This window comes from Schistocerca gregaria, chromosome 8, assembly GCF_023897955.1.
Source record: "Schistocerca gregaria isolate iqSchGreg1 chromosome 8, iqSchGreg1.2, whole genome shotgun sequence".
Classification (NCBI taxonomy): Eukaryota; Metazoa; Arthropoda; class Insecta; order Orthoptera; family Acrididae; genus Schistocerca; species Schistocerca gregaria.
Window position 1 is genome coordinate 203,517,418 of NC_064927.1, and position 15,293 is coordinate 203,532,710.

Genomic DNA, 15,293 nt, shown 5'->3' on the forward strand with positions numbered 1-15,293 from the left:
AATTTTTGTAGCAAAACTGCTATTACTATAGTGTCAGTTAATTGTATAAATTGAGATACAGACAGACTACAATATTAAAAAAAAATTTTCTTTCGCCATAAATTCTTTAGAAACTGCCACATCATGTTGCCAGCTTGTGCAAACAGGCACTTTAAACTATGACAGCTCTCACATGTCCTTAACTCCCCCCCTTTTTCTAAGAAGTCTAAAACTGAATTATTGCAAAGTTCTGACAGTGCAATCCAGTAGTTAACCCAAAGGCCTTCGAAACTGTGATAGGTATGTGGAAGAAGTGTTGAAAATTCGCACTAATTTGCTATACTGTCTGATAACTGAGGTTTCTCCTACATTGTTGCTGAAATTGTTCTGAAGCAATAGTAATAATTAAAAATTAGTGAAGTGACCAACATTTTCTGTGTGTTTGATGAAGACACCATTCATATAATGAAAGGAAGAGATTGTAGTCATTACATTATAAAAATGTGTGTGTTTTCCATACTACTCCTAAACCACTGGGCTGATTTCAACCAAATTTGGTACGCATATACTTTACTGTCAGGCGAAAATTGCTGGTGGCCGGTCTAAGAACCACCTATATATCAAAGGGGTGGGGATGAACTGAAAGCATAGACTGCAATGCATGAACGCCCAGACTTCATTCATCTAGTATTTGAGAATGAAGGTAGTTAGTGACAATTAATTTCAAACTTTTACGAAATTTTTTCTCGCTGGCAATCCCAACAAAATGAAGAAAGGAAAATTTTTATCGCTTACTACTTTTTCACTGCTCATGCAGTAAAAGTACTGTATGAGACATGATGTTATAATTTATTACTTCTTTACTTTTTTTTTTTTTTTTTGGTCATCAGTCTACTGACTGGTTTGATGCGGCCCGCCATGAATTCCTTTCCTGTGCTAACCTCTTCATCTCAGAGTAGCACTTGCAACCTACATCCTCAATTATTTGCTTGACGTATTCCAATCTCTGTCTTCCTCTACAGTTTCTGCCCTCTACAGCTCCCTCTAGTACCATGGAAGTCATTCCCTCATGTCTTAGCAGATGTCCTATCATCCTGTCCCTTCTCCTTAACAGTGTTTTCCACATATTCCTTTCCTCTCTGATTCTGTGTAGAATTTCCTCATTCCTTACCTTATCAGTCCACCTAATTTTCAACATTCGTCTATAGCACCACATCTCAAATGCTTCGATTCTCTTCTGTTTCGGTTTTCCCAAAGTCCATGTTTCACTACCATACAATGCTGTACTCCAGACGTACATCCTCAGAAATTTCTTCCTCAAATTAAGGCCGGTATTTGATATTAGTAGACTTCTCTTGGCCAGAAATGCCTTTTTTGCCATAGCGAGTCTGCTTTTGATGTCCTCCTTGCTCCGTCCGTCATTGATTATTTTACTGCCTAGGTAGCAGAATTCCTTAACTTCATTGACTTCGTGACCATCAATCCTGATGTTAAGTTTCTCGCTGTTCTCATTTCTACTACTTCTCATTACCTTCGTCTTTCTCCGATTTACTCTCAAACCATACTGTGTACTCATTAGACTGTTCATTCCGTTCAGCAGATCATTTAATTCTTCTTCACTTTCACTCATGATAGCAATGTCATCAGCGAATCGTATCATTGATATCCTTTCACCTTGTATTTTAATTCCACTCCTGAACCTTTCTTTTATTTCCATAATTGCTTCCTCGATGTACAGATTGAAGAGTAGGGGCGAAAGGCTACAGCCTTGTCTTACTCCCTTCTTAATACAGCCACTTCGTTCTTGATCGTCCACTCTTATTATGCCCTCTTGGTTGTTGTACATATTGTATATGACCCGTCTCTCCCTATAGCTTACCTCTACTTTTTTCAGAATCTCGAACAGCTTGCACCATTTTATATTGTCGACAAATCCTATGAACGTGTCTTGATTTTTCTTTAGCCTTGCTTCCATCATTAGCTGCAACATCAGAATTGCCTCTCTCGTGCCTTTACTTTTCCTAAAGCCAAACTGATCGTCACCTAGCGCATTCTCAATTTTCTTTTCCATTCTTCGGTATATTATTCTTGTAAGCAGCTTCGATGCATGAGTTGTTAAGCTGATTGTGCGATAATTCTCGCACTTGTCAGCTCTTGCCGTCTTTGGAATTGTGTGGATGATGCGTTTCCGAAAGTCAGATGGTATGTCGCCAGACTCATATATTCTACACACCAACGTGAATAGTCGTTTTGTTGCCACTTCCCCTAATGATTTTAGAAATTCTGATGGAATGTTATCTATCCCTTCTGCCTTATTTGACCGTAAGTCCTCCAAAGCTCTTTTAAATTCCTATTCTAATACTGGATCCCCTATCTCTTCTAAATCGACTCCTGTTTCTTCTTCTATCACATCAGACAAATCTTCCCCCTCATAGAGGCTTTCAATGTATTCTTTCCACCTATCTGCTCTCTCCTCTGCATTTTACAGTGGAATTCCTGTTGCACTCTTAATGTTACCACCGTTGCTTTTAATGTCACGAATGGTCGTTTTGATTTTCCTGTATGCTGAGTCTGTCCTTCCGACAATCATATCTTTTTCGATGTCTTCACATTTTTCCTGCAGCCATTTTGTCTTAGCTTCCCTGCACTTCCTATTTATTTCATTCCTCAGCGACTTGTATTTCTGTATTCCTGATTTTCCCGGAACATGTTTGTACTTCCTCCTTTCATCGATCAATTGAAGTATTTCTTCTGTTACCCATGGTTTCTTCGCACCCTTTTTACCTATGTTTTCCTTCCCAACTTCTGTGATGGCCTTTTTTAGAGATGTTCATTCCTCTTCAACTGTACTGCCTACTGCGCTATTCCTTATTGCTGTATCTATAGCGTTAGAGAACTTCAAACGTATGTCATCATTCCTTAGAACTTCCGTATCCCACTTCTTAGCGTATTGATTCTTCCTGACTAATGTCTTGAACTTCAGCCTACTCTTCATCACTACTATATTGTGATCTGAGTCTATATCTGCTCCTGGGTACGCCTTACAATCCAGTATCTGATTTCGGAATCTCTGTCTGACCATGATGTAATCTAATTGAAATCTTCCCGTATCTCTCGGCCTTTTCCAAGTATACTGCCTCCTCTTGTGATTCTTGAACAGGGTATTCGCTGTTACTAGCTGAAACATGTTACAGAACTCAATTAGTCTTTCTCCTCTTTCATTCCTTGTCCCAAGCCCATATTCTCCTGTAACCTTTTCTTCTACTCCTTCCCCTAAAACTGCATTCTAGTCGCCCATGTCTATTAGATTTTCGTCCCCCTTTACATACTGCATTACCCTTTCAATATCCTCATACACTTTCTCTATCTGTTCATCCTCAGCTTGCAACGTCGGCATGTATACCTGAACTATCGTTGTCGGTGTTGGCCTGCTGTCGATTCTGATTAGAACAACCCGGTCACTGAACTGATCACAGTAACACACCCTCTGCCCTACCTTCCTATTCATAACGAATCCTACACCTGTTATACCATTTTCTGCTGCTGTTGATATTACCCGATACTCATCTGTCCAGAAATCCTTGTCTTCCTTCCACTTCACTTCACTGACCTCTACTATATCTAGATTGAGCCTTTGCATTTCCCTTTTCAGATTTTCTAGTTTCCCTACCACGTTCAAGCTTCTGACATTCCATGCCCCGACTCGTAGAACATTATCCTTTCGTTGATTATTCAATCTGTTTTTAATGGTAACCTCCTCCTTGGCAGTCCCCTCCCGGAGATCCGAATGGGGACTATTCTGGAATCTTTTGCCAATGGAGAGATCATCATGACACTTCTTCAACTACAGGCCACATGTCCTGTGGATACACGTTACATGTCTTTAATACAGTGGTTTCCATTGCCTTCTGCATCCTCATGTTGTTGATCATTGCTGATTCTTCCGCCTTTAGGGGCAATTTCCCACCCCTACGACAAGAGAGTGCCCTGAACCTCTATCCGCTCCTCTGCCCTCTTTGACAAGGCCGTTGGCAGAATGAGGCTGACTTCTTATGCCGGAAGTCTTCGGCCGCCAATGCTGATTATTTATCAAAATTTAGGTAGTGGCGGGGATCGAACCCAGGACTGAAGACGTTTTGATTATGAATCAAAGACGCCACCCCTAGACCACGGGTACCCTTTACTGCTAACTGTATTCATGACACATTTTGCAGGCAGTATGCACACACGCCACTTAATTTAAGTGAAATTATATCATTATACAACACACAGTTCAGGGTATACGCTGTCATAAACAATGAGATGCGTGAAAAACTGCCACTTTGTGCATGATGTTTAAATTTATTCCTTAATTGGTATTAATTCCATTTGCAACACATTGTGCAGACTGTATTCACATATGCCATTGAACGTACCTACAAAATTATATCAATGTACGACATACAGTTGAGGAGATATGATGTCATGAGCATTAAGCAGAAGGCCAGACATTGCATGGTACAGGAGTGGATGCACAGCTGTAAGTAAATACCTAGGCGGCACCAGGCTTCTGTTCTAGTATTTAATGAGACAAAATCATAAATTGATAACTAGCTAATTTTTTTTTTTTTTTTTTTTTTTTTGCTTACTTTAGTTATTGGCTCAGTAATGCATCGTTGGTCCAGGGGTTTTGAGCAAATAAAATCACGAGTGGAAACACTACATGATGTATTGCTGCAGGATTTGAAGACCAGGAGTGAAAGAACTTCATCAAAGCTTCTGAAGTTACAAGAAGAACCAAATCCACCATGGCAGGATATGGAAATGCTGTGAGTAATGACATTGTTTTTCTTTCTCTCTCTCTAACATTTCTTTCTCTCTTTCTCCTTTTTATTGCATTTGGCATTTAAGGAACCTTCTTCTACAGTTTTCATGTATGAACGCTGTGGTGTAGCTAACTGATAGTAACAGGTAGAATTTTTAAAATGGGACATGGTGAACACACAAACTCAAGTGAAAATAACCTTTCAGCTTTCAGCACATATCTCAGAGAGAACAAAACACTTCACTGAAAGTACTGACAGAAGTCTTGCTATTTTGCATAATGTCTCCAAAGGTCAATTTTAGAAGAAATACAGATCTTCATTCACATGACTAAGCACCCAGAACACATACTAAATGAATAAACAGAATTGTGCAGCAAACAGTTTATGGAAATGTCCGAAAGCACAGGAATCGGTATGTGAAAGGCACTCCATTCTGCATTAATCACTAAATACACAACCAAAAATGATTCACAGAAACCTTCAACAGCACCATAATCAGCATATGAATTGCCCTCTATCCTACCTTAATCACTCACAAAATATGAGACTGCGAACTATACACTGAAAATAATATTATCGTCTATAGATTCCATTAAAAATGATTGAAACAGTATGCTTTCTCTTAAATAGTGTTGGAAAGGAAATGAAAATTTATTATGTAACCATGATGTGATGAAACACTGTCACGCACTGAAAATAGTGATACTAATACAATCACTGAGTACTGAATATATCAGAGATTATATGAGACCTTATAACAAATTTCTTTGTATCAACATCAGTCAGAATTACAATAACACCTAGAATAAATAAACCAGCGAGACACAAAGTGTAAGCCAACAAGTAAAAATTCGCCATTATATATACAATACTGTTGTCATATGGATCTCATAATGCGTAATAATAAATGTGCCACAATTATGAAAAAAATTTATGTATTATGCACAGCATTAACATAATACTGAAAGATATAACCATAACTGTGACATCCTCTAACATAGATATGAGATACTTTTATATGTGATATTTGTCTACATCAACTATATCTTAAACACAAATATATAAGTAGTTAACATATGAATCATTTCATCACTGAGATCTTTATGATTCACATTCTATGCATCTAATTATAACAAATGCTTTTGTCTGTAATAGATGCCTTGTGATAATGGACAAAGCTCAAAACTAGTCAGCCACTAAATAAATGGCAGTTTTGGTGTTCTGTGCATTCCCATTGTGCCACAGTCAGAGCAGACTGTCCTGTACAAATAAGAGAGTCCCACCTGTAAATTATGTAATGTCATGGTATTGTTTTGTATGTTTGTGCAGGATGTGTATAAGACAGGACAATTTATGCAGAATTTTCGTACAAGAAGTGGTGTGATTAAAGACAACCAGTCACCAAATAGATAAGCTTTGTGATGTTGATAGGCATTCAGATGTTCAATTGGAACTTACAGCTCAGTTTATAAACTCACACATGGGCTGTGAAGTTGGGCATTCTCATGATGCTTTGGCATATTTTCTGAAACTGATGTGAAAACACACCGCTGCACCAAGAGTGTTTTTAATAATTTGTTGAAAAGGTTTGAACCAAACACGTGAACTGTAGACTTCCATCCTTTGGGAACTGAAAACCCAAGTACTACTTGTGTAGACAATTTTGTGAAAGCATCTCTGTTCATTGTGAAGACACTGTAACACCACAAAAGAGAATAAAAAGATTTTGTATTACAGTGCTTCCTGTGCTCGTCACTTGCACTTACTTCTCAAAGTGTAAAGCTAAACATGTGTTGTCAGTTGAACTAAACACCTCCTGAAGCATCAAGGAATAGTTAGGTTAGTAATGGAGGGAATAAAAATTGTACAGGGAGAGCAGAGATTAACTACAAAAAGTAGATTTAAGTGGATGTCAGCAGTTGCAATATTTGTGCAGAAATTAAGAGACTTGAAGGGAATGAACTGGTGTGGAGAGCTGCATGAAACCAATCTTTGTACTGAAGACCACAACAACTTAAAACTTTCCTGAAACATTTAAATAAAATAAGTTTGTTTTACATTATGGACAGAGTAAACTCCTTTTACTATCTAACAGGATTCTGGAATAAGTACATAAAAGATTCACCTAGCGAACTATGTTGGAGAAAACCTGTAAAATATGAGGATATATTCTTTTTTGCCAACTATACATTACACATCCTGTAAACTTCTGTAGGCCTAAAGAGCAAGATTCGAGTGTTATACCTCGTTTACACCAGAATGAATGGAAGTAAACATGAGCAAACAAACATTCACAAACAGTTCAGTAATGTTCAATAAATTCACCTGTATTTGAGAACTAATATTTATAGTGGAGGGAACTCGCTTCAGGGTGCCCTCAATACAACAATTAAACACTGGTTATAGCTACAGTGAAACTGTGATATTCAGTTGGGATTATTTGTCATACTTTGTGTCAATTTGAATGGATACTCAACTGGTATACTTACGGTTGTTGGCTGCTTTAGTGTACCCTCAATGTGTTGGCAAAAATACACTATCTAATCAAAAGTAACTATATGCTTTCACCCATAGGTGGGGAGACCATTTCAGCAGTGTTATTGTCCACAAATCATTGCTTCACAGGTGCTGCTTTGTGACAATGTGCATTGCCATACTAACACAGTCAGTCATAATCTCTAACCTGTTCCTCTACTTTACGCAGTACACAGCTGTAAAATGTGTCCATATCCTTACACAATTAGCATTTTCTTCAGCACAATGAGGGCACTACAGCCTAATCATGAAGAATGCCCCCATGGCGTTAACAACACCTCCTCCATAATTCGCTGTTAGCACTGCCCATGATGCTAGGTAACATTCTCCAGACATTTGCCAAATCTAGACCTTCCATTGGTTTGCTGCAGTGTATAGTGTGATTTATCACTCCAAATCACTCGTTTCCAGTCATCCACTGACCAGTGGCATCACTCTTAAGACCGCCTTAGGCATTGATTAGCAACTACAGATATTGCGGTTTATGAGGAGCTGGTCAACTATTGTACCCCAATTTTATAAACTCTTTAAACATAGTCATTGTCCCTGCTGAACTGCTGGAAGCTCTTTGGAACTCTCATGTAATGCCATCCACTGCTTTTGTGTGGTTTTTTACAACCGCCTCCACAGTGCTAGATAGTCCCTGTCCACCAGTACCTGAGGTCTGCCTGAATTTGGTGTAGCTATGGTTGTTTTTCCATGTTTCCTCTTCACAGTGACATCACAAACAGTTGGCTTGGGCAGCTATAGAAGGTGTTAAATGTGGTGTCACCGCCAGACACCACACTTGCTAGGTGGTAGCCTTTAAATCAGCCGCGGTCCGGTAGTATATGTTGGACCCGCGTGTCGCCACTATCAGTGATTGCAGACCGAGCGCCGCCACACGGCAGGTCTAGAGATACTTCCTAACACTCAGCCCAGTTGTACAGCCGACTTTGCTAGCGATGGTTCATAGACTTCTATGCTCTCAAATGCCGAGACGATAGTTAGCATAGCCTTCAGCTACATTATTTGCTACGACCTAGCAAGGCGCCATTATCAGTTACGATTGATACTGTGAATCATGTAATGTCAAGAGCGACATCATCATTAATGGATTAAAGTTAAGTATTCCACCAGCTACGTCCGTTTTTCTCAATTCTAATTCCCTTGTCATGTTCCAGACCTCACGCCAGCCTGCGTGAGCTAAAACGCGTGCATTTCGGCTTCCTTAAGTAACACGGGGTTGGCTCTCCTGCCAACCACAACATTAAATGTCCATGATGCATTTGTTACTCATTGTCACTCTTAACCAACCATTCTGCTGTTGCTGCTTCTCTACTGACAATATAATACTCCCAACATCATTTCATTTGCTGGTGCTTCCATCTCTAGTGACACCTAGTAGTCAATTCCACGTTCTGTAGCGGCGTCCAGATACTTTTGATTAAGTAGTGTACATAAAATGTCAGGCGAATTGCTGGATATCAGTAAACGGCTGCCAAAATATTTTGGTGCAGAGTATTCTGGCCATCTTATGGTGTATACGGATGAGAATACCCTGAGCTCTGTTTAAAATAGCACTGGTGCATGTGTGATGTCCCAGTTTGTCACTGCACATGCTTTGCTAGAGCTCATGTTAGTCTGCTTCAGTTCTGTGCAGCACATGGTAAAATCACAGAATGACACCAATTACATACATCACAGAGTATTTCTGTAACAACATTCCACGCATTATATAACTGGAAACTCCATCCTGTGTCCATTCATGCGAATGGACAGTTTGTTGCTGGTCGTTCCCACATAGAATGCGTCACAGTGTAGGCAGGTCAGTTGGTAAATCACGTGGGTGCTTTCACATGTGGCTCTGCCTTTGATCGTGTACACCTTCCAGGTTACAGAACTGGAGTAGGTGGTGGTGGGAGGGTGCATGGGACAGGTTTTACACCAGGGGCGGTTACAAGGCTAGGAACCAGAGGGTAGGGAAGGTGGTTTAGGGATTTCATAGGGATGAACCAAGAGGTTACGAAGGTTAGGTGGACGGCGGAAAGACACTCTTGGTGGAGTGGGGAGGATTTAATGAAGGATGGATCTCATTTCGGGGCAGGATTCGAGGAAGTAGTATCCCTGCTGGAGAGCCACATTCAGAGTCTGATCCAGTCCTGGGAAGTATCCTGTCACAAGTGGGGCACTTTTAGGGTTCTTCTGTGAGAGGTTCTGGGTTTGAGGGGACGAGGAAGTGGCTCTGGTTATTTGCTTCTGTACCAGGTCGGGAGGGTAGTTGTGGGATGTGAAAGCTGTTTTCAGGTTTTTTGTGTAATGGTTCAGGGATTCAGGACTGGAGCAAATTCGTTTGCTACGAAGGCCTAGGCTGTAGGGAAGGGATCATTTGATATGGAATGGGTGGCAGCTGTCATAATGGAGGTACTGTTGCTTGTTGGTGGGTTTGATGTGGACGGATGTGTGAAGCTGGCCATGGGACAGATTGAGGTCAACGTCAAGGAAAGTGGCATGGGATTTGGAGTAGGACGAGGTGAATCTGATGGAACCAAAGGAGTTCAGGTTGGAGAGGAAATTCTGGAGTTCTTCTTCACTGTGAGTCCAGATCATGAAGATGTCATCAATAAATCTGTACCAAACTTTAGGTTGGCAGGCCTGGGTAACCAAGAAGGCTTCCTCTAAGCGACCCATAAATAGGTTGCCATACGAGGGGCCCATCCTGGTACCCATGGCTGTTCCCTTTAATTGTTGGTATGTCTGGCCTTCGAAAGTGAAGTAGTTGTGGGTCAGGATGAAGCTGGCTAAGGTAATGAGGAAAGAGGTTTTAGGTAGGGTGGCAGGTGATTGGCGTGAAAGGAAGTGCTCCATCGCAGCGAGGCCCTGGTCATGCGGAATATTTGTGTATAAGGAAGTGGCATCAATGGTTACAAGGTTGGTTTCCGGGGGTAACAGATTGGGTAAGGATTCCAGGCGTTCGAGAAAGTGGTTGGTGTCTTTGATGAAGGATGGGAGATTGCATGTAATGGGTTGAAGGTGTTGATCTACCTAGGCAGAGATACATTCTGTGGGCGCTTGGTAACCAGCTACAATGGGGCGGCCGGGATGATTGGGTTTTTGAATTGTAGGAAGAAGGTAGAATCTTGGTGCACGGCCAACACATCTTGGCACAGTGTTACACCGTCCGGGTTATCTGGATACTTCCCACTAACACCAACCTGTCAGAACTACGGAGATGGGAACTTGCCCTTCAGTATATCCTCTCTTCTCGTTATCCGCCAGGCCTCAACCTCCGCTAATTTCAAGTTGCCGCCACTCATACTTCACCTGTCTTTCAACATCATCTTTGCCTGTGTACTTCCGTCTCTACTGACATCTCTGCCCAAACTCTGTCTTTACAAATGTCTGCTTGTGTCTGTGTATGTGCGGATGGATATGTGTGTGTGTGTGTGTGTGTGTGTGTGTGTGTGTGTGTGTGTGTGTGTGTGCGCGTGTGCGAGTGTATACCTGTCCTTTTTTCCCCTTAATGTCTTTCCGCTCCTTGGATTGGAATGACTCCTTACCCTCTCCCTTAAAACCCACATCCTTTCGTCTTTCCCTCTTTCCTGAAGAAGCAACCGTTGGTTGCGAAAGCTTGAATTTTGTGTGTTCGTTTGTGTATCTATCGACCTGCCAGCGCTTTTGTTTGGTAAGTCACATCAACTTTGTTTTTAGATATATTTTTCCCACGTGGAATGTTCCTCTATGTGTGCATGCTTTCAATCTCTCTTTTCAGGATGTTTTTCTGCCATTAAACTAGCCTATTGAGTGCACAGTTATCCATAGTGTGTAATGCACTGCCACTCCTCAAATTCACATCTGTATGGTGAGAACAACACCCTAACACAGGTGTTGCTGAGCGAGTCTATGAGACTATGAGACTTCATAGTACTATCAGACTAGTGGACATGTTCGAGGGCAGTTCTACCTATGCAGTTTAGAGAAAATTGTGGTGAGGGGGCTAAGGTATCCAAATAGCACGGGGTGCTCTAACACTACCTCACTTGGATTACGGAAGCCTGGCCTATAATTTGGCAGGTCTTATGACAAAACATCATCTAGTTGAACATTGTGGGGCCAGACCTGCAACTGGCAGCTGGTGGATGGGTCCTGTAGACTGTCTTCTGACAGAAGGCAGACATCCCCTTAGAGATTCGACAGCTACAACTATTACTTAACTCTGCTGTCCAACAGCTTGTCTTCAAACACCCTTCAGACCAACATACTCCTGATGTCTGCTCCTCTACAACACAGACATGTGACTCTTTATCACAATAATTCTCATAACACACCAACTTGGAGAGTCCCTTGCCCACAACTTCACCTAAATCTGTGCCCCAGGCTGAAATAAATTACTAACCCATCTATTCTATGGTGACTGTTTTATTCAACAGTGAATGAATTACAGAGTTGGGAAATAATTTGTCGATAAATCGTGTGTTGATGGCCAAATGGGCTGTGCCCCTGCACACACAGGTGACAATGAACAGCAGTCCCTACAGAAATGTATTGTGTTTACTGCACAACCATTTGCCATTATGTGAGCTCTTACATACATCTACATCTGATAACATGAGTCTTACCTAATTTGCAGTGATGGACTGAGCAGTTTACAAGCTATAATTCAGTGCTACCCCCACACCCACAAGTTTTGATCTCCAAAACACTGGAAGGCTGATCCTATTTATCTGTGTCCTTAGCCAAGACAGAATCCCAAGAAATTAACTCGCAGATTATTTGGCCAAGAGGACTACCAAAAAGAACAGCCTAGAATTAAAGATACCAGCCTCATACTTATGAAAAATACTATCACAACAGCTTCTAGGGCCATGGAAAATACTTGGGGCATGCGAAATCCAAAGGGCAAGCAATTTTACCAGTAAAGCCCAAAAGTGATGGGAGCTCTAAGAAATAAGTCAATGAGGCAAAAATACTGGCCCCTTGACAACCTCAATAACAACTACTCTTCTGGATGCAGAATGGGATATAAGTCCATGGCACACTGTATGTTGGCCGTTTGTTTAAAATTGCAGGAAAGACATGTGGCGCTGTTTGGTCGGTGAATCACCAGCAGAGGAGTGGCCTACAGATGAGACAAAATTGGAGAAATGATGCTGAACTCGTGCCAACATCAGAACTTGACTTTTCATATGTCAAAGTGAATAGGGCAAGGCGAACAAAATTTAGGTACTGGTAACAGCTTAATGGAGACATAGGCTTTAAAATTTTCTGCCTGGTCCAAGGTATTTTCAAACAGCTGGTCATATTACCACAGCAAAGAGTATACATCTTGAAAGGATTGGAATGCAAAAATGTGAAAGGCCAACAGTTAATTTACTATTAACAACACGAGCTACTTTTCCACATTCTTATAATCTGCTGACATGGAGAACTGCCCCTGCAATGGAATATGCTGTTTACTATAGGACTGTCCAAGAGCCCTTATGTGTCTAGGTTAATTAGCCTGACCATTGCTCTCATGTCTACCTTAAACTTATTGTTACATTCCATCCTGGATTTTCCATTGTTTGATTAAACTTAGTTGACTGCTCATTCACAACCAAAGTAAGTGTAATATGCTGGGTGATACGTGGGGAGTGTTGGAGACTGCATCTGAGTCCAGGTAAAGCACTGGGGCCTCTCATGAATGTCTTGCAGTATACTGACTGTCACAAACTGATGCCAAATGGTCTTCTTTCTGGCTTACCCCATACATGCTGTCAACTATGCATGGACAATCCTATCTAATATGCACATCAAGTGAATACTGGGGCAGGACTACTGAATTGCCTGTGGTGTGTAAACAGATATGGAGAAAGAGTGCAGTCAATGTCTTCGACTTACTTGCACTGACTGAGCTTACTGAGGGCAAAGCTGGACATCAGCATGATGTCGCCATATATGAATTGTCAAAGGCACCATCACATGGCAGCTCAGCAGAGGGCACAATGGTCTTACCAATACCTCAGGTCGCAGGAGAATGTTCACCAAACTTATCTAACTTTGCCACTTGCAAGTTGGTGGAAAGGACATCCTGTGCCACTGCCATATGTTCATGTGATCTGGGCAACTTTCACTAAGAAGAGTCAGACAAGGCCAGTTCCCAATTTGGACTCAGGGTCGAGTGCTGACCAGATGATCATATCCCTAATTAGCAAGTTTGCATATGAGGCAGTACATTGGGACACTCAAACAAGACCCCTGCTTGAGGGACATTGCAGGTCAGTGGCCCAGGCTGCATACATCTTCCCGGGTCACTTGCGGTTCTGGGTAAACTGCAACGTGCACCAACTACATAGGTTTGATGCCCAAATTACTGCATGAGCAGGTGATGGAGGTCACAGCCTTTGTAAAGGGCTTCAAATTTTGGACAATTTTGTAAAACCTTGCACTTGTGCGCAACAACAAGGCAACCATGTAGGTTGAATTGATGATAAGCCCTACCTGCCCCTACAGGAAGAATCGGCACAGTTAAGTCTTCCTCCTTTCCATAGACTCATCAAAACTGGCAAATGATGTAGGAGGTGGTCGAGAGAAGGCTTCTGTTTAGGTTTTTGGCCTGCTGCCAGTGTGGCATGAGAACAAATCAGTTCTGCATTCTGTTTGAGCAGCTCATGCAGCTGCTCCAGCCTGATGTTCTTGCTTCTGGAGTTGTAACTGTTCCTGTCAGCACTGTGTAAGTACCAGGTCCTTGGTGGCCATAAATTAATACCATGAAAAAAATAAAAATGTCACATGCATAAGAACATTATCAGTCTCCTGTTTTGTATTTGCGCAGGCATGATAAGGTCGCAAAACCATCCTGTTGACTTGCACAAATGTCACAATTGTAGCCGATGGTGGTTGTTTGGAAAAAGGGGCTGGATCATGGAAGACGAAAAACTCGATGTATGGGTCACTCTATGGGGGAGCAGTGTGTCCAAATACAACATAGAGACTGGCACAGAGAAAAGCACAGAACTTGACCACCACAGATGACCAGAACAACTAACATATGGAACCAAGAGCATGGTGCAGTATGAAAGACAGGTCTGTGTTAGTCGATCTCAGTGTAAGAAGTGACTGGCACGATTTATCTCCACCAATGAGTAAACATTTTAGTCAGTGGTGCTGTCCATACGAGTCTCTGTGTACATTGTCTGTGGTAGCTTTTCATACAATTCTGCTGCGAGACCCACGACAGCTTGTGTGTCCTGTTATATGTCCACAGATGGAATACTAATATGTCCAAGCAGTCAACATAGTTTTAGACTTTATCTGACAGTGTGACTTAACCGTATTTGAAGATCAGGCAATGTAACCTTGTTGGTCACCTCCTGAGGGGCTTCCCCATGGCTGGTGATTTGGTTTGACACCACCCTTTAATTTGTTTATTCTTCTAACCCTCCCCCCCCTCAGTTTTATTAAGAGTGTTACTTTATTTACTCATACTATTACAATATCTCAAGTCCTTTATAATTAAATGTGGCCCGAAGGTGGGATGCAGAAAGATATCATCTCATCACTTGGTATTTCCCTGAGGACATCGACGTGTTTTCAGCTAGCCTACTTCCCCCATCTCAGGATACTTTTATCTTTCTTTTATAGCTGGGTGTATCCACTGATTCTATTTTTGCATCCCAAATGAACATCTAATGGTAGTTCTGGCTGTTTATCTCATTTACTTAAGAATAATTTTATTGCTTTGACACTCCCAGGATAGAGGAACCAATGAAATGGTAGTTTTGTCCCTAAAACTCATTAATGAATAAATCCGTATAGCACAACATTGTTCATTGTTGTTGGCCATACTGACCAGCATGCTTCGTCACTGTGTTTGTTTGATGTGTCCACACTCACAGGTTCATGGTGGCAATTCATAGTTGTGGATATTTTGTTTTTCTACAGGGAGCCTTAGAGGACCAAAAATTATGTTGGAAGACAGATTTTAATTTGTACATTAAGTAACTTATGATTTTG

General features: G+C 41.4%; 1 protein-coding gene across 5 annotated transcripts in view; it reads left to right on the forward strand.

Moving 5' to 3' along the window:
* The window catches only part of LOC126285416 (inhibitor of nuclear factor kappa-B kinase subunit alpha-like), a 166,347-nt gene that overhangs the window by 124,940 nt on the left and 26,114 nt on the right, over positions 1 to 15,293 (forward strand). For all 5 annotated transcript variants that reach the window (XM_049984780.1, XM_049984778.1, XM_049984779.1 and 2 more), the window contains one exon: positions 4,613 to 4,787. In XM_049984780.1, the coding sequence (XP_049840737.1) occupies positions 4,613 to 4,787 (175 nt within the window). The remainder of the gene's footprint in view (positions 1 to 4,612; positions 4,788 to 15,293) is intronic.